Source organism: Falco rusticolus, chromosome 3, assembly GCF_015220075.1.
Source record: "Falco rusticolus isolate bFalRus1 chromosome 3, bFalRus1.pri, whole genome shotgun sequence".
NCBI classification, from domain to species: domain Eukaryota; kingdom Metazoa; phylum Chordata; class Aves; order Falconiformes; family Falconidae; genus Falco; species Falco rusticolus.
In genome coordinates, this window is record NC_051189.1 from 33,681,570 (window position 1) to 33,708,444 (window position 26,875).

Consider the following 26,875-nt stretch of genomic DNA (forward strand, 5'->3'; position numbering starts at 1 on the left):
ATTCAAGAGAGACAAATAGCCCTTGGCTAATGTGTTGTTAATTGGAACAATGCACCCACCTAACCATAGTGCTACTAAAGGTTCAACTCAAGCCATGTTTGAAACTAAGTCTTGTAGGCAGTATGCAAATATGACTATCTTACTTTATAAATAGTGGACAGCCCAGGACCCGTTGAGCTCTCCTCTCCTGCACATCAGTGGGCTGCACACTGGGACCTCCCCTTGAGTAGGGACGCCCCTCAAGGTTACTCCTCAACGCTGAGAGATTTCTTGCCACAACGTGTTTTTGGTAAGCAATTAAGAGCATGCTGAACTTGAAATCTTAGATAAAGGACTGACTGTGCTGATTTAAAGGACTGATTGTGCTGATATAATCCTTGAGATATAAACTGCTGACTAAGTCTACGATTAAGTCTGGATCTAGCTGCACCTAAACTCCCCTCTGAGGAATTTAGAATGCAAGAGGGTCCTTTCTGAACCTCATGACTCAACGGGAGGGTCTCCACGTCAGTTTTGTCTGACCCTGTCCTTTATGCACTAAATACTCCAGCGTACCTTCCCACTGGATCCTGTGAAACCACTGTCACGCTTATTATCAAGCTTTGTTAAATCAGTATTTTATATCAATAAACATATTGCTGGTTCTCTCTTATGAGTGAAGTGTGTTACTTACTCCTTCTGTAACACCCATTCAACTTAAAAGCACTCCAACTACACCAGAATAAAGCGACAAATTTAAGGTAGAAGTGGTTAACGATTGATTTGCAGTAACTTCTGTTTTCTTAATTCTAAGGAAAATCATCTGCATACTTACTTGTCCCAGTGTACATTCAAATTCTCCTAAGAAATCATCATCATTCAGATCAAATGTTTTGTTATCGATGTCATATATTCCAAATTTAAGTTTCTGAACAAGCTCAAAATAGTAATCAATTAGGAATTTCTTGGCAAACTTTGGGTTCAATGAATTCTTAACTCTCTCTGTGCGATCAACCTGCAGTTAGAAAGATATCACTTTATCCAGATTTCACCAACAAAACAAGTACTCAAATCAAATAACACATTATTAAAGACTTTCAAAAGTTCTTCTTACTATAAAGCCGTATCTTCCTAGAAACCTTTCATCAAATATAAATAATCATATTACATTATAAAACCTACTTCTGTAAGTCAGAGATATTTGAGGACCTGTTTATCTTTGCTCCCTGTAAGGAGTATCTGTTCCTGTGTAGGGAAGACCAACATAAAGATGGTGTATTTTCAAATCCAGGATAAGACCCTAGTTTTAGAATAGTATGTTTATAAAAGCCCATTTAAGCACTTATAAGGCTTCTTCTGTTGGTTCACATATGGCTGGGGGAACAGTGCTAAAAACCAGACAGATGTTAAGTATTTGTTAGAAAATTATTATTAGTGTGCTGCCTGTACAACTATTACAGCCATAATCTAATGAAAATTATTCAGAGGTGCTGGTACACAATTAAAATACTTCAATGAAATCATATACCACTGTGTTTTAAAAGGTCCAACAAGTAAGACTTTTTATCAGATTTGTGAGAAGCATCGTGTTGTACCTCATACCACTGCTGGCCACTTGTGTTCTGGAGAAGCACACACAGTGGGTCTGACTTGGAACCAACATCTTTGTCCAAGAGATTGGTGCAGGCAATGGTCAGCTCCACCTTTGTCACACACTGTGCCGCCATTTGTTAAGCTAGAACCAGCAAAAGAAATCATTATTTTTAAAATCGACTAAAAAGCAAACAATGGGATTGTCACAATGCATGAATTCTCTGACGGACAGTTAGATTCCGTTAGCTTGTCAGGAGTGAGATTTGAGGAATTTGCAAAATCTGCAAATTTTAAGATTCATGATGTGCCAATATTACAGTATTCCTGTCATACTCTTGGCTTTGCCACATAGCTATAAAACTGAATTTCAAAATTTTCACATATGAAACAAGATCAGATTTCTTAGAATGCTTGAGGAACCAAATGGAAAACAGGATACATCACAAAGAAAGCATCGTGGTTTGAAATGCTGACAGTAAAACTTAGCAAGCTTTAAATTACATCCTGTAAAGCCCACACGAATGCCAGCATCTTATAATGTAGATATTAGTTCAACAAATAAGGAAAAAAAATGTATAATATACTCCCCCACCAAACCTTTGTAACAAAACGTTAAAAGCACAAGCATGACAGAATTGGAAAAGGAGTTTAAGTGGGTTAACAGGAATAGGTGACCTTACTTTAGGAAATCTTCAAAAACAACTACAATTGTTAATAATAGGGATACACAACTCTTAAGTCAAGTAAGAACTGAGAATTAGGAGGAAGTGTTCTTTCTGGAGGTTTGTTTAAAAAAAGAACAACTGAAAGCTTTCTCACATTTCCTCTTAAGTATCTCAGCCTTTCTCCAGTGGAGCTGAGAAGACCAGCAGATACTACAAACCTACAGAAACAACCTCATTATCAGTTATGCATCCCACACTGGGATAACGTGCCTCTGCAAGCCTGATTAGGTTTGAACAGCAGGTGTTTTCTATATAAAAAGACCTCTATACTTTTCAGGAATACAGTTGATCATTTCCAACACCTTTTTGGTAAGTGAGCCTCTACAGTACAATTGCCCTCAACTCAGAGACTAAAACTTCCACATTTTTCCACAAGCAGCCCATCTTAGATGTTCCAAGGCCTCGTTAGCTTCAGGTTCTCCTTCCTCTACAGTAAGTCCACAGTCTAGTCACAGTATCCCTTTGGATTAACTTACCTTGAAACTACACAAGACACTAAAAAGAGTATGGGAAGGCACCTGCTTCTATCTAGCCAGCTCACTTGCATCTTACACATGAACATAAAACTATACTTAACCCAACTCATCACTCTTCCTTTCACTGCATTCATACGGCTTTTTGTGAATTTCTTAGAGGCAAAAAGGGAAAGGAACATGGAAAAGAGGAACAACGAACTGAAAAGAGGAGAAGGTAAACACTGTGGTCTGAGGGAATTTTCCTGAGGCTTCTTCTATTCCACTAGGACACACTTCACACATCATCTCTCCATATCTGTTTTGCTATCTTAGAGGTGGACCTTTCGGAGACTAAAGCAAATACAAATTATCTGTAAAGGAACCACTGAAGCATCCATGCATATACATTGGTTTTAAGAATCATGTCAGATTCACAGAAATCCTCCTGCACATCCCAAACACATAAACCTGATTCCATCTTGAAGTATCTTTTGCTCCCATGAGTTCACCAAGTTTCAGTCACTGCGCTTGAGGGAAAAAAAGCGAAGCTTGAAGTTCTAAGCACTTAAATTGTTTTTAAAACTATGGTTTTTAGCCTTACAAAACACTTTTCTAAAAAGCAGTCTGCCCCTTTTTTTTCCTGGTTCTCTTTTTATACTGGTATTTTCCATTCCGTATTGCTTTCCTGGCTGCCAGACAGAGCTCATTAACAGTCAATGACTTTGCCCATAGAATCCAGTACAGGCCAGTGCATGACTCCTTAACGGCCGTTTCCAGAAAAACAACTTTCTGCTGACAAAATGATGTTCTAATACCCACTGATGCTGCAACAGCAAATAGGAAGGGTTTTCATTAAATTCAACAGAATTCAGACTTGAATTGAGACACATTTCTCAAAACAGTCAAAATTTTCTTGCTCTTACTTCCCTGAAAGTCATTATTACAAGTCCCCAAGGGACCTGTAGCCACATTTCTTTTGTTAAAGAAACGTTTCCAAAAATCACTGGTAAATGGATGGCATCCAGTCAACCTAAAAATCTGATCAGCTTTTTCTGCTTAGCCTGTGTATGTGTGTGTGCATGTCCCACTTACTCTTACGTGAGTACTTTCTCATGTGAATACATAAATTCTGTTCTCCCACTATGCATCTAATGTGGGATAAGAACAGATTTAGCAAAAAAAGTGCGGTGCAAAAAACGCCTTTTAACACTGTGGTGGGTTGACCTTGGCTAGACACGAGGTGCCTGCCAAGCCACTCTATCCTTCCCCTCCTCAGCAGAACAGGGAGGGAGAAAATAAGATGGAAAAAACCCAAACCTGTGAGTCAAGATAAAGGCAGTTTAATGAAGCAATAGTAAAAGTTGCATACGTGGAAGTGAAGGAAAACAAAAGATGTCATTCTCTGCTTCCCACCAGCAGGTGATGTCCAGCCACTTCCCGGGAAGCAGGGCTTCAGCATGCATAGCGGCTGCTCCAGAAGACAAATGTAGCAAATAATAAATCCCTGCCCCTGCCGCTTTCTCCTCCTTTCTCTTAGCTTTTATATCTGAGCAGATACCATATGGTATGGAATATTCCATTGGTCAATTTGGGTCAGCTGTCCTGGCTATTTCCCCTCCTAAGATCTTGCCCACCCCCAGCCTATAAGGGGGAGGGGAAGTGAGCGAGAAGCGCTGGAGAGACAGCCCTGGTGCTCTGCGAGCGCTGCTCAGCAATAGCCGGAACAATAGCGTGTTATCAACACCTTTCTAGACACCAATACAAGCACAGTACTGGGGCTCAGCCCGACCCAGTACAAATACACACAGAAAGGAAGAATTAAAAAGCTGCTGCTCTCCCCTGAAATGCAAACGCTCTTGTTTTGAGACATAATAATTTCATCCATGTTAGATAAAATACAATTTATAACGTGAACAAGCATTTATCCAAGTGGAGGCTGCTCAACTTGAAACCCAGCTAAAAAGGCAAAACTTCCCAAATCCTGAGATGGTCCTTTAATCTCTTCATTTCCAGATTTGCAAGATCCAAGATGAAAAATAATGCAAGGCATTTCCCCCAGAGTTTTTGAGACTATTAGGCATCAATATTAGCTGTATACAACCTGATTTTCAATAATATTATAAACATTGAAATTTAGTAAAATACTAGTGAGAAAAAAGACTTATCTCATTAACCCAGAACAGTATTTGCAGTACTGAAACTCGGTACGTAAACACCAGATACTTCTCTTACAACACTGCAGTCACTACAGAACTTGCAGAGGGCACACACATGCTTCACATGTGTGAACTCAGTACTCTTTTGAACAGCAAAACCAAACCAGTAACTGTTGAAGCTCTGCATATTTTGCACAAATCCTTGTAATCCCATGTTGCACAAAAGCAAGAATTACGCCAACTCCACCAAATTCTCCTCACATCTGAAAGCCCGTGTTACCTGAAAACTTCCAAAACAGGTTTGGGAGATGGGTGATAGGATTCCTAAACATTATAAACTCCCTCAAAGATCAGTCACTGTCAGGTAAGTAAGAATGCTTTTTTTTGAAGACTTGATGCAATACAGAGGCTGGCAAACTGCAGTCTCTTCAGGATGGTGGAAGTCAGTCATAGCTGCACTAGTGCATTACTATTGAAATACAATTCTACAACACGCTATCAGATCTAGTAGGCAAATTGGATGCAAAATATTTTAGACACGACTGGATTACTTGCACATTTGGAACACCGGAATAACTTCACATGGACAGATGATATTGCTTGGGCTCTGGTAAAATGATCCTTCACTTCCAGTAACAAGTAACATCGCATAACATGAGAAATTTATTTAATTAGTTATTGTTATCCAAGTGACTGCTGCCCATTAGCCAAATACAATTAAAACCTCTGCTTTTTTCAAGCTATCAACTGCTTGTCTTCCATGTAGGGGGCATCATAAAGTGACATAAAACACACCAGAACAAGGCCAGATGACAGCTCAATAGTCCTTTTTATTGAAATAGTTTTTATGACTGCAAGAGCATATCAAGCTTTTAAAAAGCACCAATAATTCTGGATAGGAAAAGACTGAAAATTACTACATAAACTGTATGGCAGGACTTGCAATATCCAAACTCTGAACTACAGCAATGTATGGTCACAAAGGAGATACCTGTTCCTGATCCTATGACATGTCTAGGCTGCTCAAGAGCGTGATTATGTCAAATAAGTATATTAAAAATCCTGCTGCTTGAGCTGACATTGTCAAAGCAAAACCATAAGTCAAGGACTAGTCTTGTCTTGCAGTTCCACCAGTCATAATGTTCTCTGAATTCTTCTAAGGATTCTACTGAAAACAAGTCGTGTCCACCAAATAACCCAGCCAATGTCTGCTTTTCAATGGAAACTGTAAACAAGACATTCCACCTGGAAAGGAATAGATCTATTATCAGAATAATCTTCTAACAGAGCATTTGGGAACCGTCAAGACTGCAGCAATCCTGTCAACCATGCAATACCAGAGGAGAGTACAGGCTTGACCAGATAACCTTCCAGTGTAGTACAATATGTTCATAACTGTAGGTGCTTCCCAATCTGACAAGCAGAAGTACATAACTGCAAGAAGACAGAAAGAGTAATAAAATGAGCACTGCTGTAGCTGGGTTTGGCATCACTGCCTCTAGTCACAAGTCTCAAACCTGTTCTGATGTAAGCTATTGCTGTCATTGAACATTTCCCAGTTCCTGTGAACTACAAATGACAATAGACCAAAAATCTGTATTTTGTAGTTACCTCAGGGCCCAGATGGACAGCAAAAAAGCAGGGGAAACATTTCAGAACTTGCTAAGAATCAGCTAATTCTCTAGATACAATGTTACACTTAAGCGTTTTACGTGACCTGTGGGCAAGACTGAAAAAGGCTGTACCATATGCAAACAGTGCTCTGACCCTTCTTGGATTATTATTTCCCACAAACCTGGGCAGATAACAACAAGGAAATAAATCAAATAGACAGACAGACTATAAAAATGAAAGTCATGAACCAAGCTTAAACCCAAAATAATGCATATGAAGCTTTATTGTCCTGAACTTCAGTGTATGCAATTGTTCGGACAGGACCAAGATACCACTTACTGCAAAGTGTTTGTAGTAAAGAGCTCTAGGCCTATATGACTTAGAACCTCTTCTATTGCAGACCAAGCAATAACAGCACTTCTTGCAACAGCCTTTCACAAGAAGGGTTCTGGTGAAGAACTGGCACAAAGATGGACAAAACAAGATTTAAATGAAAGTAACTTGGGAGACAACATCCATCTGACACTATAACCTGCTCAACCCATAATCTTAGCACAGTTCTCTAACATCTCCTTGTTAAGAGTTACATATCCAAAGAGCAGAGAATGACATCATACTGCCAGAAAATGCCAATTCTGCTGCAAGAAGAACGAAATTACGACAAATGGATGGTTCTTTCCACTGGCAGGGCTAGTAGCAACACAATTTCTAGTGATCTTGGACTACATGTATATAAATATGTATTTTCAAAATATCTCATAGTAACCCTTCAATTCTCAATGAAATAGACCACCTCAAAGAAGCTGACATTTCTTATAAAGTTAAAAGGCTAAGGCTGTTTCATAACCTAATTTCATCACTGCATTTGAAAATGAGAGCCTTCTCTAAAAATTATACCTCTAAATCTGAATTCTGGCTCCTCTTTTTTTCTCTTCACAGGCAACAGCTAACAAAATTTTCCCGTGGCATTAGCTGATGTGCTGACAAGCTGAGTAACAGAAGCAGCTCAAAGTAACATATCTCACCTTGAATTGTTCTGTATTTGAAGAATCAGAAAAAACCTGGAGAGTGAGCTGATTCTTCTCACATTTGCTAAGTAGTATGGACGAAGGAATTGTACCATTCTTAACTGAATAAGTGAGATTATGCTGATGACTACAGAACTCATTTTATTGGGGATCATGCTAAACAAAAGTAAGAGCTAATATTCAAGACATGTGAGAAGGGAGACATTGATTTCTCTACAGGAAATGAATCATCTATTTATACAAGCTTCATCATACCCAGGCAGTTCAAATATTTATCTACTGGACTGGTAGCACACTGGTGTAACAAGTCAGGCAATTATTTGTGGATACTTCCTATATATAAAAATCTACCATAAAGTCACATTGCCAAAGAACATATTTAGAATTCTATTTTTACAAAAATCCCACTGTACAGACCAGAAACTATTTATTTTACTTCTTATGGATGCCTGTTTACAAGATGACTTAGAAACAGCCATTTCTAAATATCCTTCTGTTCACCTTTTTATTCCTGAATATGCATGTTCACTGTTTAGGCACCTCTTTAATGCTAAAGGTTCTCTCCAGCATCCTCCTCACACATAATAATTTTAAGAATTTAGGGTAATGTTTAGATCCAAGTGAGATAATTATAAAAGGCAATATTGTGCCCTGAACAAGAAAATCAAGAAACACAGATCTCATTACTTCAATTTTTTTTTTTTAAGCAGATGGCACTCAACCAGGGGAAAATGCATTTCCTGCATGTATGTTTTATCAGAGTATTTTTATATCAATTATTTTATGGAAAACAACCAATCAACTATGTAATTTGAGTAGAACCGTAAATCATATACTCTTCATTGCAATTTCTGTGTAGAGCCACTGCCTTCACATAATTAACATTATCCAGAAGAAAAAAACACTTGTATCTCACTAAAACTTGCTGTGTTTTATTACAGAAACAAGAGGCAAGTGATCACATCTTTTAGACTACTCTTTCTTACAGTCCATTTGAATTCTGGCATGCTGTGACACTCCACTGTTACAAATACCAGTCCTGAAAAATGAGTTTATGGTAACTTACCTCAGAGGTCTGCCTCTGGGCTTCTCAGCAGAAGGCTAAAGCTTCAATACTAGCATTAAAAATGTGAAATGAAAGGAAATGAAAACCAAGAATTGTTATTCCCACATATCAATCAAAGTACCAGGTTTGAATGCATATACTTTGAGGAACCACAGCTCCTCTTAAAGTAAAAAACCTGTCCAACAGTTTTATGAGTCCATGACAGCATCACTGTAAAGTTTATTTATGGGAAACTCGGAGCCTTTGCGAGAGAACAAAGTACAATATAGATTAAATATTTTAAGAGTCCAGCAAGAAAAGCCCTTCAAGCCTTTAAGAACAAAGATCGGATTACCTTTTTTTCCTATTCATTTAATGCTTTTCTTTTTTCAGTAAGGTGACAGTGTTTTCAACTAAATAGACCAAAATCAGTGGCTTGCAAGCTCCCAATGTGGCTTACGCGCTACAAAACATATGATTTCCCACACTGCTTAAGGCTAAGAAAAATCCATAAAAACACTACCCCACAATGGTCTAGCATATAATTTTGTATCTCAGTATAAACAACACTAACTTGAAACTGACAATCACAAAATTACACTTTACTATGGCACAGCTGTATTTCAAACCTTCCTGTAGGCAATCCAAGAGCTCTCCAGTCAGCTCTCACACAATTCTGTATCATAGCAGGTACTTGCATTCTGCATTCGCTGTGCCTGCCAGGCATCACACATGCTCTGTGTGTACATAGACACTGGCTCTGAACACAGGCACACAGCAAACATGCTATGCCCTGTAACCATCTCCGATTATTTTATTACACATGTGCTTATCACCTACCATGAGGACTTCATAATAACCCTACGGGATGTGAGAAACACCAGAAGCAAGATGCCACCACTGGATCTAATTTGGCTGGCTCCAACTGGTGCCTTGGACAAAGCACGGAGTGAACACATGCACCTGATCCACCTACATGATGGGAAGGATCTACAGGATACAGTCTTCTTTCAACCACATAAGAAATTAGGAAGCAAATGTTCCAAATCATTAAGACTATTAATCTTAGCCTAATTGATACAAGAATTGAAGTAACTTTGTTGTGTTTAATAGGAACTGATGCCTACAAACACTAATTCAATCATATATTTATGTTGGAAGAGCATCCTGACTTTCACTGAAAAATTAACAAAATTAATAAGGAAGGGAAAAACATATCTTACTACTTAACTTTGTCCCCAGTGGATTTCCTAAAGGAAATCATGGCAATGACAGCATCTGGTTCTAGATCATAACAGGGAGGAGGGGAAATTAAGCTCCATCCCAGCTAATACCATTAACCTATCTGTAGAGTTGAGATTTTAGTTTTATTAGCTGTAAAAGAAGGATCTTTGGTGTTGTTTGTACAGAACTGCTATTATGGCTTCCCTCTAGCCTTGAACTCTGTAGAAACATTAACACCTTGGACTTACCAGGCGGCTGTAAAAACACTGTGGTACAGCACTGCTAGCCATGGAATTCTGGCAGGTGACATTTAATAATGGCTTAGTTATTCAGCTTAGCAGAAATGGACTTTTGCTTTCAACATCTGAACTAAACTTAGTTGAACAGTCAAAAATAATGGATTTCTATAGATTAATTCCGCGATACACAGATAACACAAACATACTTTTTGGAAAAACGCTACATTCTTCCCAACACCATAACATAAAAACAAAAAGACCCTTGTCTGGTTCTCCTTGCTCCCCTACACATCCATCTTGCTTACTTTGCTGTCTTCCAGTGCTTGTTGGTGTTCTGCATGCCCTCTGAAACATCTTATCTCTACAATTATACATATATAAAGTTAAAATTTAAAATTTCAATTTAAAAAAATAAAAAATCTGGGATTAAGTTTGAGTCTAATTATTTTTTTACTAAATAAACTTTTTATGCCACCACAGAAATATCTCTAACTTGAACTTTCCGGGACATAAAACTCGCAAGAAAACAAACAGGTTTAAGTTTTGGAGGCAGGGTGATGCATATCACCTCGAGGACACTTAACGGGCTTTGAAGATAAGAGTATGGAAGCAAAAGTGAAAAGCTTTCATATTTCAACTTTTCCCTAGTGGAAGAATAAATTATGACAACACGCACGTCAGCTAAGGTTTGTTTTACATATACACAGCTGCAATGAAGAAAGCAAAACCAACCTCCCACTCCAACAGCAGCTCAGGAAGAAAAACATGTGGGTTTTTAGGGACGACGACGATTTTCTGACAGTCTCCTTCCTAAAGGGTGAGGGCACCTTTCAGAGCAGCATTGCACCGCCACAGGGATGGCCACCCGGGACGTAAACGTCGTGGCGTACAGCCTTCACTTCACTAGAAAGTGAAGTTAAACCAGAGTTTCGCTACCTGAGGGACGGCGGATCACACGACTGATTTCCTCGAGCTCCGCAGAAGTCCGTGTGCAGTCCCCCGCAGCGAGCTGCCCGTGTCGCGGCGCAGGAAGCCGGCCAGCCACCTGAGGGGGTGTTTCGCAAGAGGAGACGGTTGGGACAGCTGCCGCCCGCGGCGACAACCGCCGCCTCCAGCCCCAGCCCTGCCCTGCCTCCCAGCTGCCACCCTCCCTGCCCCAGCCCCAGCCGTCTCTCCGCCGGACGAGGCGGCCGCCTTCGCCTGCCGGAGGGGGGGGGGGCGGGGCGGGCGGCAGCCCGAAGGAAGGGCGCCCGGAAGGCATCGGCGCCCTGTACCCGAGCCGGAGGGGGCGCAAGCCCCGCGGCAAGCGGGCTGGCACACGGCCAGCACGGCCGGAGGACTTGCCCCTCAGGCACGGGAAGACGACGGGGCCCCACCAGGCGACCGGCCGCGGTCGCCAGGCCCCCGAGCGCTCTGCCTCGCCCGCGGACGACGGCCGGCCCCGCCCTGAGCAGCGGCACGCCGCGCAGCGCCACGGCACAGTACAGCACAGCGGCCGCGGTCCCCTCACCCCCCGCGGCCCGGGCCCCCGCTCACCCGCCGGGGCCGGCGCCAGCCGCGCCAAGGCTGCGGGACCCCGACGCCCGCAGCAGCCACGCCCACGCCAACCGGGCACGCCCCGCCCCGCCCCAGCCGCCGGCGATGGCGCATGCGCACACGCCCCTCCCACCCCCTCCGCGTCCTGCCGGGGCGCGGCTCGGGCCGGGCGGACAGCAATGGCTGGCGCGCGGCGCGGCGGCGGGCCCCTGGGGGGAACGGGCGGCTGTTGCCCTGGTTTCCCCCCTCACCCGGGCGGGGCTGAGGGACGGACCGGTGCCTCGCGCGGGCGGGGGGCGGTGCTGGGTGGCGAAGACTGCTGTGATGGCGGCGCTGGCGCTGGCGCGGCCCTTCTGCGGCGGCCCCACCTGCCTGGGGAGGCTGCTCCGGCGCCCGGCGGGAGGCGCGACGTGCGGCCCGTGGGGCCGGGGGCGGCCCGGTGCCCGCCGCGGGGCCGGCGAGAGCGAGGTACCCGCGCTGCCGCTCCGGGGGGTGGCGGGCGCGGGCGCGGCCGCTTCCCAGGGCGTGTGACCGGCGCTGGCCTGCCCGGGCTCCCGGCGGGGCGGCGGGGCAGCTGCAGCTGCGGGGACCCCGGCGCCGGGGGCGCGGCGAAGGGCCGGCTTCGTTTTCCAAGAGCCGGTATCCCTGTGCGCGTTTGAAAAACGCAGGTGGCTTTTTTTGCTTCTTACCCGGTGTTTGCTCCATATTTATGGCTTGCTTTCAGTCTAGTGCTCTGTTCCTGTTTTAAAACGTAAATTACTAGCCTCTGTTAAAAGAAAATAATCCTCTTGATGATGTGTTCTTTTCTTACACGGTTTAAAAAAAATAAAATTAAAAGGGCTTTATTCGGTTCAGAATCTGAAGTACAACTGGTGCTACCGATGAGAAAACCTCTTTTTTTAAGTCAGAGTGACTGTTTATTAATACATATCTTATCCCATGCAGGTGCTCAGAAAAAGCCTTCAAAGGGGGCTTTTGCTTTCAACGGGGGCCTTTTTCTTTTATGAAGCTCACAAGCTGATTTCTGGCTTTGTTGAGGTTCATGCAAGCTTCAAAGGTAATATTTTCAAATTTTGAAGTACACAAGCTATTATAATGCAAAACTTAATTTTTTTAGTGCAAGAATTGCATAGGTAAATGGTGTAATGCTTTTGATTTTTTCCCTTAAGACTGCATGCAGTGTGTTTCCACGGCAGGATGCTTTTGAAAGTTAGTCTTGTAAGTTTAACAAGTGATTCGTTCCATTGTCACTGAAAGCAGATCGAGTAGCTCGTCCTGTCTAGGATATAGCACACACGAAAGGTGTATGACACCTAATATGCTGCCCAACCTTTAAATAACCTAGGCAGATAAGGTTCAGTTAGGAATGCAGATCAAACCTTAAATCAGTTTCTAGAAATCTTAGTTGAGATTTTCAATATGAACACTGTGATTCCCACGTAATCTAGCCGAGCAACACTGAGATTGTATTTCAAATAATTTTGATAAATGTTTTGTATTTTTTTTCATACTGAAAAAGGGGAAGTAAAGCCTTGCTTTACCTACCAGAAAAGAGAACAAGTGGTAAAATGTACTTTTCAAGATCTGAATAAAGATAGTCTCACTACTGGAAGAAAAGTAACACTATCTTAAAAGAGGATATTGTTTCAGACTCAGAACTCGTTTATTGCGTGGTACATAAGGGGTTTTGAGAGTAAACCTAACTGAATGGAGAATAAGCTTAACTGAAATGTTTGCGTACTGTGCAGATTAGATAGTAGTCAGTTCACATAACTTGTTCCGCTGTATCTCAGAGAGGAACATCTTAGATGTTTATGCTTACAGAAATAAAAATTGAGGCAATAGACTTTTGAACAGATAAGGACCTGTTTAATTTGCTGTAACAGAAGGAGCTTCAGTGAATAGGTTTAAGATAGTGACCCAATATGCTAATAAGAAAATTGCCCATGAGGAACATAAGTAACACTACATAGTTTCCTCTGGTCTTTTTTAGTGCATTCACTTGAATCTGGCATTTACATAGCCAAGAAAAACAATGTTAATGGGCTTTCCATGCAAGACAATTAGTAGATATGGTGAAAATAAGAGTAAAAAAGAAATGAGTGAAAAATACTCTTAAAGAAATGAAAGTCTAGTAATTTACATAGAACACCTGGTGGGAAGTATGTTCAGAAGATTGAGTTCTGAGCATTTAGTCATTAGCTGTGTTAGTAGTGTTCAGGTGGTCTCAACAAGCAAACATAACGTTTCGCTGAAAATAATACTGAAGATGGACCAGGAGGATAAGTTTGGAAACTAAAATCCAAAGTCTATGTAGACCGTTATCTTATGTTTGAAATAGTTGATAGATGGCAAGGTTAAAAATTATCCAGAATGCTCTCCTGATCTTCAGTGATTTATATCCTAGGATCTTTTTAAGCTGAAGAAGAGGGGTTTGTGTTTAGTAGCCTTTAGTGTGTTTTTTTTCTTCTATAAGTAAAACTGTGCTGCTGTGAAACTGACTATCATATTCAGTAGATAACTTGAAAAAAGAAAGCACATAAACACGATTAATTTTTATGAAGTTGGGGGTGGGGGTTAGAGCTTATGTTTTGACTTAAAAGTTGGATCTTGGACCTAGGTACCAAAGAGACAATAAGCACAGCTGAAAGTTCTGTAAGAGATTGCACAAAGCTTTTGACTTAAAAGGTAATTTTTTTATTGTTTAATGTTGGCAGAAGAGTAAACTCAGAGTATGATCTTCTCCTGTACGGTTATATACTTTAATAGAATTATCTACCTGCTTCCCTTTGTGTATTTTTCCTCCTAATTCTATCTGTTCTCATGATAGAATCTTGCATTGTGTGGTGTTTGATATTTCCGTTTCTGGAATGCTATTTTACATACCGTATACATATTTCTTTATATATTATTATACTCAACCAGCTGTAGAAATCATACTCCCCATCTGTTGTGTTTAAAAATTTTTGAAGTATCTTAAAGAACGATGGGTACTTACTTAGTTCATAAAATGATAGTCCAGAAAGCCAATTCTGATTTTCAAAGTTATTTTTCGTTTTAGTATCTTGAAGTCAGAGAGGTTTCAGTAGATTAACTGTATTTTTTGGAGTCGTGTTTCTGAAAATCAAGGACTTTAGTTAGAAAACCTTTGAGCGAAGTTTCATTTTTGGCTTGGCAACTAAGATAGGCACTCAATCTGCAGTCATATACTGGTGAAATCGTGGAACCATATTGAGAATGAAGAATACTTTTTTTTTTCATTTTTATTAATTTTAAATTCTGTACATATACTAATGAAGGGATTTTGTTACTTTCAGATCTCTGCTGCACTTGCCCTCATGGTCATATTTGTAATTTATATTTTTTTTACTTTTCTGCCATTTTCACAAAGAAGCAAACAACTTGCTTCTAGTAGTCTGATACATTGAGAAAGACACTTTTGAATGTTAAATCTGTTAAACATCCAAAGGTCTGTTGCTGTTTTGTAGTCTCATGAGAGACACGTGTATTTAGCATTGTTTGTCTTCCTAGCTGTTCATTGCAAATGTAGCTTATTCAATCCTGCTGTGCATGTAAGTTGTAATTAGATGGCCTAAAAAGGAACTACGTTGTTCTGTGTGTTTCAGCTAGGTTGTCTTGCTCAAAAATTGATTTTGCTATAACAGCCTAATTACATGTCATTTGTTCTTACCATTTTAATCCCTTCTTAAGTGGAAGAAGTTATAGAGCAAGCAGACTACCTGTATGGGAGTGGAGAAACTGAAAAGCTGTATCGGTTGCTGATTCAGCATAAAAATAGGTACTTGACTGCATTGAGACATTACTGTGACTTTTCTGTGCTCTTCTGTTGTCAATTTTTCAACTAATGTGCTCATTGTGGTATGATAGAGAACCCTGCTTTTACCCTTATGTAAGTAGGAAAGAAGGGCTTTTGATCTTTTTCCTCCAAATGGAAAAGTGAACCAAGAAAGGACTGGTTGCTGTAGAAGGAGAAGGTTAGCACTCAAGTTTCTCAGTTCTGCAAAGGAGGTTTTTTTGCTTGTTTGTTTTCTTACTTTAGGAATCCTTTAAAATATAATGCAAAAAATTACAATGTGTCTACGCTTTACTAAATGATCAAAATACCTAGAATTCAGGTACTGAAAATTTTTGGAAGTTACTGTTTCATTTCCTTTTCATTGCTGACCAGTGGTTCTTTCTGTTTTCATTTGTCTCATGTTAGGATTTGAGTCTGGAAAAAAAAAAGCTCTTTACTCATGTAGTTATGTCCCAACAGCACAAAACGTTATCGATAAGTGAACTGGGACAAGCTGTTTAAGGAATAAGCAGAAAATCCATTGCAGACTGAAGAGTCCATTCCTTTGGAGGAGACAAGGTGTCTCACTCCTAGAACATTTCTGGAGGAAATTAACTGTTCAGTTGTTTTCAGGGTTTTGGGATTTTCCCTCCCTTGTTCTTCCCAGGGGCCCAAGTGTAAAGCCTGGGAAGTTAAATGAAGGCCCTAGCCTGTAAAGGGACACAACGTCATAGGCAAGGTGTAAGCTTGCTACTAGCTGTATAGCAATACTAATTATTCTGCAAGCAGTAATGACTTCAGTAGCAGTACTAATGTTTTTGTGACTTGGCTGAAAAATGAGTCTGCTAGTTTTGTGTTACAGTGTTAACTAGAGCAGGAGTGTTGCACTCTGAGCAGTGACTTACATTGTGAGTTTAGCAGTAACTCATGTATGCTTTTTAATATTTTTAGTTTCTGGTAGTTTTGAGTTCAGTATTCCTTTGCTGGGGGTGGGGAGCAGGACTTCTATAGCGGGATAGCCAGAACTTCTGAAAGACTTTCTAAACTTAAATTTAATATTAAAGTCTCTATTAAAATAGTGAGCCAAAATTAAAATGGTAGTTAGCGAAAGTGCAAGCCAGTGTTTCAAAACAATATGTTAAAATAATAAAGCTTAAAATTGCTTATCTTTAGCTATAATATACCATACACCATTTGAGGTAGTGATATAAATAAATATATAAATGTACAGCTTTATGTGGTGGTGATGTGGCTAATCTATGTTTTTTTCACTGTTGTTCTGGGAAGAATTTAATTATTTAGATAGGATTATAGGGAAAAATATGCATAATGTTTTAAACATTCTTAGTAAACATGAACATCAAATCAGTGGAATGCTGGGAAAAAATACTCTCTAGCTAAGTACAAAGTAGTCCCTTGTTTTCCTTCTGGTGTTTTGACTGGTACTGTTGGGTTTTTTTAAATCTGCATCTTTTTTTAGAAAACAAAGTCCTTTCCTAGAGATACGTTTGCTTCATAGACCTGAATTGCAGAACAAAGGTATTGTCAGACAGTCTAATGGAGGGCTTTCATTTGTGGTTACCTTGGGGTTGTATATAGCATAGAATGACAGATACTGTGTTGTCTAATCACCCACTTGAGATACCTGTTGAAAGACTGGTTTAAGACCTGTGCTTGTTTTGTTTCCATTATTGCTTTAAAATGTTAGTGTTTCTGTTCATAACTAGTGATGATGCAGAGTTGTTGTGGCGGCTGGCGCGGGCATCACGGGATCTAGCTCAGCTTAGTAGTACTTCTGCAGAGGAGAAAAGACAACTGGCGTATGAAGCCCTTGAGTGTGCAAAAAAGGCACTTGAAAAAAATGAATCAAATTTTGCAGCGCACAAGGTGAGCCAAGCAAAATAACTTAACTGAAATCTTGTTCTTTAATTTCTGCCAGTAGAAACTGGAACAAATGTCATTGTGCCGATTCAGCAAACTTTAGCATAATTTAACTTTTCAGTTGAGAATGAGAGAGACTTCTAATATTCCCTAACTTTTTTGGAAGATCAGAGTTCAGACTTTTGCAGCTAAATTTCCTCTATACGGGAAACAGGCACTGGTTAAATGTGCGCAGGACCATGGAAAGAGGTGACTGATCAGGTTGATTACAGTTGGTGTAATCAATCACCTCATCCTTCTCTGATGTAGCCTTAAACATGTTGTACATGCCTCACATCCAGCACGCTGTTTCTGTGCACAATAGTAGCTCTACAATTTCACTGGAAATATTTCAGGCTCTGCCTTTATCCTGCTTTTTTTGGTTGTTTTTTTGGTTTTTTTGGGGTTTTTGTGTGTGTGTGTGTGTGTGCTGTTTCTCTCACAGGCAGAGAGGTGACAAAGGACATTGATTCCCTTATGCATGCAGACCAGCAGGTTGCTCTGATGCTGTCTGACCTATTCGTAACAAGTATTTCTTGCTATTTGTCATTAGTGGTGGCAGCAGCTGTTATGGTTTTGATTTATTTTTTAAAAAAGAACACTATTAATAGCTATAGTGCTGTATTAAATGTTTTATTTTTGTTCTTGGAATTACAGTGGTATGGAATTTGCCTCAGTGATGTTGGAGATTTTGAAGGAATCAAGACTAAAATTGGAAATGCCATTGTTATCAAAGAGCACTTCCAGGTAGTGTAAACAGTCTTTTGCATATGACGGCATTAATGCATCCAGTAGGTAGACTGTGTGACAGTTGTGAACTATTTTTTGGTGAAAACTTGCAAGTGTACTTCCGTTCATATATCCTGGTGACACTTATTTTTGCGTTACTGTGACAGTCCTTAATGCCCCAGCAACAAGGAGTACAAATAATCTGCTGTAAACTAAGTCCCTATAGAAGGGAGCCTTGAAATGGCTGAAGTGCTTGTGACACCTCTTAAGACTAGATAAAATGTAACTGTGCTGTTGAGAAATGGATGTGTGGCTGTCCTTTTAACTGTGGATTGTATAGCAGTAAAGGATGAATGCTGGAGGAGATAAAAGGACTACTAATTTTATATCACCAGAAATTATACCAAAATGTGAACACGCCAAGTCTTATGTGAAACACTTAATGACCTACTAAACGGAAGTGCTTACAATTCTTTCCATGTGTTCAGTTTTTTGGAGGTGAGCCGATTTAGTTGTGCACAGAATAAATACCGTATCACCTTGAAATTCTACACACTGTTAATCTGGTTTAATTAACAGTAGGATAACAACTCTACTTTTTAAATGTATTTTAATCCAAATGTGGCAGAAAACCTTCTTATATTTTGTGTTTTCCCTCCGCCCCCTCATTAGAGAGCCATTGAGCTGAATCCAAAAGATGCTACAACAATTCATCTTATAGGCATTTGGTAAGTTGTATTTTCAAACAAAAGTTAGCATGTGGCAAAGAAAAAATGCCAGAATATTAGTTGTCTTATATGAATTGCAGAAATGTTTGGAATAATTCAGTGGTTTGTACTTAGTTGATGCAGACATGAAAACCTATTGGATGGATATAGGGTGTCATGCCTTGAAAAAGTCTGGCCGTTAATTCTTATGCAGTTCAAAAAGATGAAAATGAATTGTTTATTCAATTTATTTGTTTTACTGTATGGAACTGTTAAAAATTCATTTTGCAGACATAAGTATTTTCCCACAGCAGACATCAGAGTACTACTCATTTTGTTCTACTGGTGTGAATAGAGACAAAACTCTGCAATTTACACTGAATGTCAGTGATGGCTGCAACTTCATGCAATCTGTGTTAAGTGAAAAGCCATCAAAAGTGAGATGTGTTCCTAAAATACTTCATTATCTGTCATTATACTGTATTTCAAAAATTATATTTAAATAAAGGCAGCTTATAAATGCATATGTATTAACAAAAATGTGGGAAATTTAATTTACTGCTCAATGGTATTGGTACTAAGAATCACTGTTACATAGCAGGCAAAGGGAGTGGAAATACAACTTTCCATACAACGAGGGCATTCTGTGGAAGCAGTGTGGTTAAAAGCAGTATCTTTTACGTGTTAGTGAGAGACTCTAGATAGTATTTCTGGTTATTGGTCTGAAAGATACCAAAGCTGCTACTTCGTTTTACTGGAAATCTCTACTGTAAGATTGAAAGATAGAAAATAAATAAAGCCAATGTATTTGTAGCTTAAGAAAAACAATATTAAAAACCACAGCCACCTTCTGTGTTTTCTCCTGGACTCTTGAGTGTCAAAGTAAACTCCAATCTACTGCTCCGGAGTTATTAGTTTATAGACTTAATTTTTCAGCATCCACCACTCATTCCCACATGACCTAACAACTGCAATAGTCCATTTTCCTATACAGAAGTGTATGCTACCAACTGAATGAGCCTCAAGGTCAGTTTTGAGATAGAAAGCTTGTTCAGGAAGGTACTTAAGACGTTGTTCCTAAGGAAAATTAGAAAAGTTAATCAGAAATGTGAAATTATTACTGCTTTTGCCACCAAAATATCTCCATATTGTCTATTTAAATATACTTCTTATTGAATCCCAGTGTGTCTGCATCTGAAACTGGGATTTGGTATCAGCCAGTTCTTGAGTATTTTTCTCCTTTCTCTTTCTAGTCTGTCCTGGATTGAACCTCTTTTATTGGCATGATCATATGGCACATCTGATGGCAAAATTTCAACTCACAATCTGTATTCCATGCCTTCTTGCCCTCCTCTGAACACCTCCATATTTGCATTTAATAATTTTTCATCTCCTCTAGAGTGCTCTATTTTACGCAGTGAATAATATTTTTATACTCATTGTGGGAGGGTAATAAAGTGAATAGCATTTAACATTTACACTCAAAATGTTCTACGTATTTTAAATACTTAACATGTTTAATCCTTTCAGCATCTCTTAAGACAGGTGACTGATTACCTTTGTTATTTAGTAGACAGGAAAACAGCGTAGTATGGCCTAGCCCAGAACACCATAGTTTGATTCTTGGGTTTTATCTTCATTCTTCTAGATCAGAGTCTTTCTGGCATATACTGCAGGTCTGCTTTACGTTAATAATTAAGAAAAACAAGGTAGTGTTGAGGTAAGGCAGTGAAATTACTTAGTTGTGCCTTGTTTTTGCAAATGTATTAGAACAATACCAAATACACATAAATTGTTAACATAATTTAAGCTCAAAAGCTGTCTTATGGTTAATACTTGTCTCCAGTTTCGTCTGATGTAACAGCAGTTCCCAGTAAAAGACACACCATAATTTCCTTAGCAGAGCTACGCTGCAACTTCAGATGTCTTGCTGTTTTGTTGTACAGTTGTAAGAACTTGCTTATAGAACTTGCAGTGTGGCTGAAGCTGTTGTGACTCTTGGAAACAACTAGGATGTCCAAGATACGAGAATGTTACTTGAAAACAAGAGAAAAATGTGAAGGTTATATACAACCATTTCCTTTTGCTCCAGGTGTTACTCCTTTGCTGAAATGCCATGGTACCAAAGAAAAATAGCTGCAACACTATTTGCCACACCGCCAACCTCCACATTTCAAGAGGTACAACATGAAAATGTTTCATAGATTATTGTTCCCCCCTCACAGAGCTGATGACAGACTTTTACTAACTTTCCTGACAAAGCTGACCTCTGCTTATGCAATAAGTGTGGACTTGTGAGTTTACAACTGCCATTAATAAAGTAAAAATATATAACAGGAGAGTGAGGGCTATCTAAACCCATAAAAATCTTTAATTTTTTCAGCTGTAGCACACACAGAATAGTGAAAATAATTTCCAAACTACATGAAAATAACAAGTTATATGTAACTTAGTTTGTATTTACTATTATGATCTATTGCAGACAATTGTACTAGTTCCAGTGCTGATGATTTATATGGTAGTGCCATACCATGCACTATAGAATTTTTCCTTTTATATTACGTGCGAAAAGCAGCATCTTGCTTTGTTACTTACCATGAACAAATACCTTCTCATCCCCTGGCTACATACAGTGTGGTTTTTTCAGTTGAAAGTATTTTTGTTTCTCTCTGCTATGAAAATTCCTGCTGTCATACACCCTGTCTGGATGTGTATCTTCTAGGGTATCTAACAGTATGCATCTTATTTGAACACTTGTGCATACATAGAAGCTTGAAAATTAAACTGGTTATGGGAAAGTTTGCTGCAGCTATTACTGGTTAATGTAAACAAAGACTATAACTGGCCCACTGTTTTGTTGTTTCAAGGTGGGGGGTGGGCAGGAGTCACTAGGAAGTAATTGTGGAAGGCTGCTTGCTGTTGCGCAGAAAGAAGTTTGAGCTCTGATTGAAAATGAGATAAAACTTTTTAATGGAATGTCAAGCTTGTATGTTTTGCTGTATTCTTGCAAAAGCAATTTTCAAAGTCAGACACCATTTTAAATACTGCAGAATCATGCCATTCCAGTATCGAGTTCTGTACCACTTAAAGTGGCTGAAGAAGCAAACTTGCCCCAGAACCTGTAGGTGACCCATACTGGTAAGACTTCTGCAATTTCAGTGCAGTTTCTTTTGTAGTTATGTCCACACTTTAAGATCTCTGACAGTATTTTCCCTCTACCTAGTAACGTCAGGAAAAGGTAGGAATGGACTGAAATTTCTGATGTGTATGATGGGATACAAGTTGAAAAACACTTGTGGATTTCATAAAGATTTATCCTCATGGAAGAGGATACAAACCGGTGCTCTGTAGGAACCAATTCTCCCTGAAATATGTCAACATTAATGACCCGAATCATAAAATTTGTATCTATTACGTTTATACATCTATTAAATTCATACATGAGAAATGGCTGGGGGAAAAATGCAGATATGCAAGAAGATATGCAGGATGGTAGAAATAAAATCCAAGATTATCTTAACAAGGTGAAGACTGGAAAAACAGTCCAGTTTGCTAGGGACAAATACAAGGTACTGTACTTACAGAGGAAGTGGCGTGGGAATAGTTGGATGAGTATTAGTTCTGTTGAAGATGTCAGATCTGATTGTACATTTGAATAAGAACCGTCAGTACCATACTGGATTAATAAAAATAAGGTCATGGACAGGAAATCCATCTTCAGCTGGGTTCAGCATGCGCGTAAGGCTTTTGTTTGACTACTGTGTTCAGTTTATTCTCCATTCTAAAGACAACTTCTATCTTTTGCAGGCTCTTCGTTACTTCCACATGGCAGAGGAAGGTAATACTTCTAGCTTTTGGGGCAGAATAGTATCTTTTATGAACGATGACTTGCAACAAACCTCTAGCTTTCCCTACAGCCTGTTGTGCTAGTCAGCACAGGAGACTGTTATATTGGAGTTAACATCTGTTACATTAGAGTTAACTCAAAGTACTTGAACACACTTACAGTCATAACTCGGAGAGTAACGGGGGGGGGGGGGGGTGTCAGAATAAGCATTAAAGTGAAATTTGTACCTTCATTGATAACTATTCTTCCCCAAGGCATTCAACTGGAATGCAGGGGGAAGCAGCAAGCAAAGTAGGGAATTTTAAGTCAATTCTTCTAAATCCTCTTGAAGGTCAAAAATCCTCTGTATTCTAAATAGAACAACAGAGAAAGCACATTTTTTTTTTTTCGGAAGCTATTTAGATCAGAGTGCCAATCTATCTGGCAGTAAAACTCTCCACATGTAAAAGAAAATATGGACCTATTATTTCTCCAAGAGTGAAGCCAGAAGCAAAACCGATCAGCTGAAAGATGAAGGAAGACAAAGGGAGACAGTGTTCTATGGAAGATTTGTATGTAGCTGTATCAGTGAAATTAAAAGGAAAAGTTCATAGTGTATCAATTGACCCTGGGTGTCAAGTAATGCAGCTGTGAACTGGAACAGTAGACTTCATCTCAGAATCTGCTTGCAAAACACCTCTGGATGTTTTGAATCCTGACCTTCGATCCAGCAGCAGAGAAAGCTTGTGCTATAAGTATGAACAGCAGACAAGACTAGTCTTTAATGACGACTGATAGCCAAAGCATGCTTTATAGAAGCATCTTCTTAAATCTCTCCTTGAAAAAAGTTAAATGTGGGTAAAAACAGTTTAAAGTTTTCTTCCTGTGCAGCAAGAGCTAAGGTAGTACCTGTATGCGTGTGGTCTGAAGCTAGGAAATGTGCCCTTTATTTCCTTGCCTATACTTGCTAAGCTGGTTGTGTTGCCTGTTGCAGCTACGAGGTCCAGAAAAGCACGGCATATGCAAAGCAAAACTGTTGGCATGTTAAGCTCATTGCTTTGCTCTTTGTGAGGAATCTAGTTTCATTTAGTATATTAACAAGCTGCTAACAAATGTAACTGCATATGAGACCGAAATCTAGCAAATAAAAGTTTTATATTGGCTTCCTACTGATCCAAAGCCAAAATACCATTCATCTTTTCCAAAATAAGTATCAAATGGCTTTGACAGTATGCTGCTCATTCTCATTTAAAGCTTTCTTCCTGCCTCTATACAGCTGACCCAAATTTCTACAGCAAGAACTTGCTCTTTTTGGGGAAGACATACTTGAAGTTAAACAACAAAAAGATGGCTCTTCTGTGGTTAAGCAAAGCGAAGGAGTATCCTGCACATACAGAAGAGGACAAACAGGTAGGAAGTTAAGAACTGCAATAGTACAATCGTATATTGTAATCAATGTGTATGACATCATGGCAATGGCATTTTTTATAAAGTTAACTCAGAGTAAATTGTAGTTCAGCACCTATAATCCAGGATCACGCCCAGACACCAAAAAATGTGTACTATATTGGTAACTGCCTCTGAACACAAGGGTTGGAAATAACTGTTTATTATAAAGAGCTGTTATTCTTCTTCATGATGTATTTGTAGCTCTAACAACTCACCCTTAGCTGGTGTTGGAAGTTAAGGCAGGCATCTGAGCTAACCTGCGCCATTGTGAGCACAGAGTCGCTTTCGTGTGCCTAAGAATGGAAAGGTAGAAATTGTATTTTGGAGGAGCTAAAACCCACGTTGAAGGGGAGGAAAAAAGCATGGATGTATCAAACACTTGTTGGATCTGTAAAAGTTAACATTGCAGTCCTTTCCAGTCCCAATGCTTGGTGACAGGAGGCACTCAATTACTCTTTTGAACTGCTCAGAAGGATCCTGTTTGGATGGGTAGGCATCTGCTTCCTGCCTAAAAGCATATACAGAGTACTTCCAGGAAGGGTAATCCACGAGGCTCGTTCAGACCTAATACTGCATTCGGTATAAACCGCAGCAATTGCAGTTATCTTTCATAAACCATCCTGTTAGCATCAAGACTAACGAAGCCTCATTTCCCATTGATTTTTCTTATGTTTGATTGACCTCTTAATTCATTTAGCATTAAGCTGCAGTATGAGATGCTGTAACTGTTACAGAAAACATCCAAATGTGCTGTGACATGTCAGAACGTACTAATTGTAAGAAATACTTCTGTAGGATTTTGTACTTAACATCTCAGAAAAAAACCACTACTGAGGTTTCCCTGTGTAGATTCCGTAGTAAGGCTTGAACTGTTTCTCCCAAACGTGAGCTCCTTCAGTAACATCTTTCAGTAGAAATACGAGTTAGGGTTCCGTTCCTCCTCTGCTTTGCAAAATGTATGGGAATTTAATAGCCTAAAGGAGTAGTGGTCTCAGGTATGTATGGAATTGGTCAGTTCTGACAGTCCCTAGTAGCTGGAGGCACATGAGAATAGTGATCACAAAAGTTTGCCTTTCTTTAGAAACCACACAAAAGGAGTCAGTAGTGATTTCTGTGCAGTAGTCAAGTTGTTAAACCGCTTTGCTGCAGCTGTGCTTGGCCTCCTGCTACAAATGTCTATTTCCTCATCTCCTAGAAGGGTGCAGAGCTGCTGAGCTGAGAGGTGGTTTTCTCTGCATTTTCTGGATGACTGTAAAATGCAAGATTCACTGTGAACTGGACTTGGTAGACCAGTAAGAAGGAAACTGGCCTGCGCAAAGAGATTGCCTCTGCCACATGCAGAGACATGAATTTCAGGCACGAGTAGGTTTTCTGAACATCTGTTACCTCTGAGTGTCTGCAGTATCTGGCTCGTGTTGTCTGCACTGCTTGCCCTGTCAGGACCAGAAGTTTGTTGGGGTTTTGTTGCTTGGTTTTTTAATGTAGATGTTAGAGCTCATATTAAAATCTTAATAGATTTTACCCAGACTCCCTAAGTAAAAGGAGTCCCAGAAACAGTCTTCTCGCGCTTCCTTAGCTGCTGTCCAGACTTTTGAAAACCCTAGGTTGGTCGGTTATGGTCAAATCCAGGACGATTTACCACATGCTACTATTGGACTACAGCAGATCAAGAGCTAATCCTCTGTATTCAGCACAAATAAACTTATACATATAGTAAGTGAATTACACTGAAGGCACTGGCTGAAGTGGTTCTACTCCTGTTTGTGTGTCGAGTGTTGAGCATCTTGACTACAGAACAAAAACGGCTGGTCTTAGGAGGTGTCTGAACTTACAGAACTGTGGTGAAACATCTGGGTGCTTGCATGGCAAGTTCTGCTAGAAGAGCCTGTAACTACCTGGCACTGTTTTGTTACGAGTGTATTTATTTATTTGTTTCAGGTACAGAAAGAAGCTTTGGAGTTGCTTAATTCTATGTAACAAGAAACAAGATCATGGGAATTCAGTGCCTCAGGTTTGAGCAGAGTAGGAAGGAGACCCCAAATACTACTTTGGTTTTATTGAAGCTGTTAATAAAAGTATACCCTAAGCCTGCCATCTCTATCTCGTTTCAATGAAACTGTCAACTGGAAGATCTATTTCATTATGTGATTCTGTCTGTTGATTAACCTGGGAATAAAGGGCTTCATGGACAAGCAGGGTATATATATTGGAAGGGAAAGGTTGCACAGGCTTTAAGTCTTTACACTATTCAGCTACCACTTATGTATGAGGAATAGTAAGAAACATGAGTAGCATAACTTCAAAGAAAGGAGGTACAGGGCCATGACATAATTATAAACCTGGATTTTTTTCTATGTATTTTTTTCTAGAGTGTCCTCTTCCTGTGGGTTCAACAGCCTTGGAGAGTAGTATATTTAGTACATTATTAGATTAAGGTTATTAGATCTTATGAAGGCTGCACAAGGAATCTAAATTCCAGCACACATAAATGCTGGTGTTGGACTTTGTGAAGAGTGCTGTCATTTAAAAACAGAAAAGTGAAGTTGGGGACACCTAAGAAAAACCTTTTTATGGGTAAATATCAGCACATACAATGAGAAGTTTTCTGTGGCACACAAATTCTTACTTGCATATTTAGAGTCCTTGAATTCTGAGGAATTAGTGGCCACACAATCTTTGCTGGACATAGGGGCTCCTTCCCCTAGACTATGATGACAGGAGAAATGCACTCTCCCAGTACATTACAAGGGAGCTACAGTTTGGAAGCACACAGTTTTCTGATCAAAGCGATAAAGTGAAACTTTCTTCTTGTTCTTGCTACTATTTTAGCAGGAGCTTCCACCAGAAAAAGAAA

At 39.8% G+C, this 26,875-nt stretch overlaps 2 protein-coding genes across 4 annotated transcripts in view; one reads left to right on the forward strand and one right to left on the reverse strand.

Annotated features, from left to right (window-relative positions):
* Nucleotides 1-11,721, reverse strand: part of CPNE3 (copine 3) — a 34,310-nt gene extending 22,589 nt beyond the window's left edge. Inside the window, exons 1-5 of one of the 3 annotated variants that reach the window (XM_037381195.1) lie at nucleotides 11,595-11,721; nucleotides 10,995-11,103; nucleotides 10,791-10,868; nucleotides 1,575-1,714; nucleotides 815-994 (exon numbers count right to left, since the gene is read on the reverse strand). In XM_037381195.1, the coding sequence (XP_037237092.1) occupies nucleotides 815-994; nucleotides 1,575-1,706 (312 nt within the window). In that variant the 5' untranslated portion in view covers nucleotides 1,707-1,714; nucleotides 10,791-10,868; nucleotides 10,995-11,103; nucleotides 11,595-11,721. Of the gene's footprint in view, nucleotides 1-814; nucleotides 995-1,574; nucleotides 1,715-10,790; nucleotides 10,869-10,994; nucleotides 11,195-11,594 lie in introns of those variants that run through there. The other 2 variants (XM_037381193.1, XM_037381194.1) reach the window with 2 other exon arrangements.
* Nucleotides 11,722-11,877: 156 nt separating this feature from the next.
* On the forward strand, nucleotides 11,878-26,115 carry RMDN1 (regulator of microtubule dynamics 1). The gene is made up of 10 exons (XM_037381196.1): nucleotides 11,878-12,062; nucleotides 12,540-12,651; nucleotides 15,306-15,393; nucleotides 17,118-17,277; nucleotides 17,968-18,057; nucleotides 18,712-18,767; nucleotides 20,839-20,926; nucleotides 22,554-22,584; nucleotides 23,849-23,982; nucleotides 25,960-26,115. Exons 1-10 carry the CDS (start codon nucleotides 11,919-11,921, stop codon nucleotides 25,996-25,998), a joined length of 942 nt encoding a protein of 313 aa, XP_037237093.1. The 5' UTR covers nucleotides 11,878-11,918; the 3' UTR covers nucleotides 25,999-26,115.
* The last annotated feature ends 760 nt before the right edge of the window (nucleotides 26,116-26,875 follow it).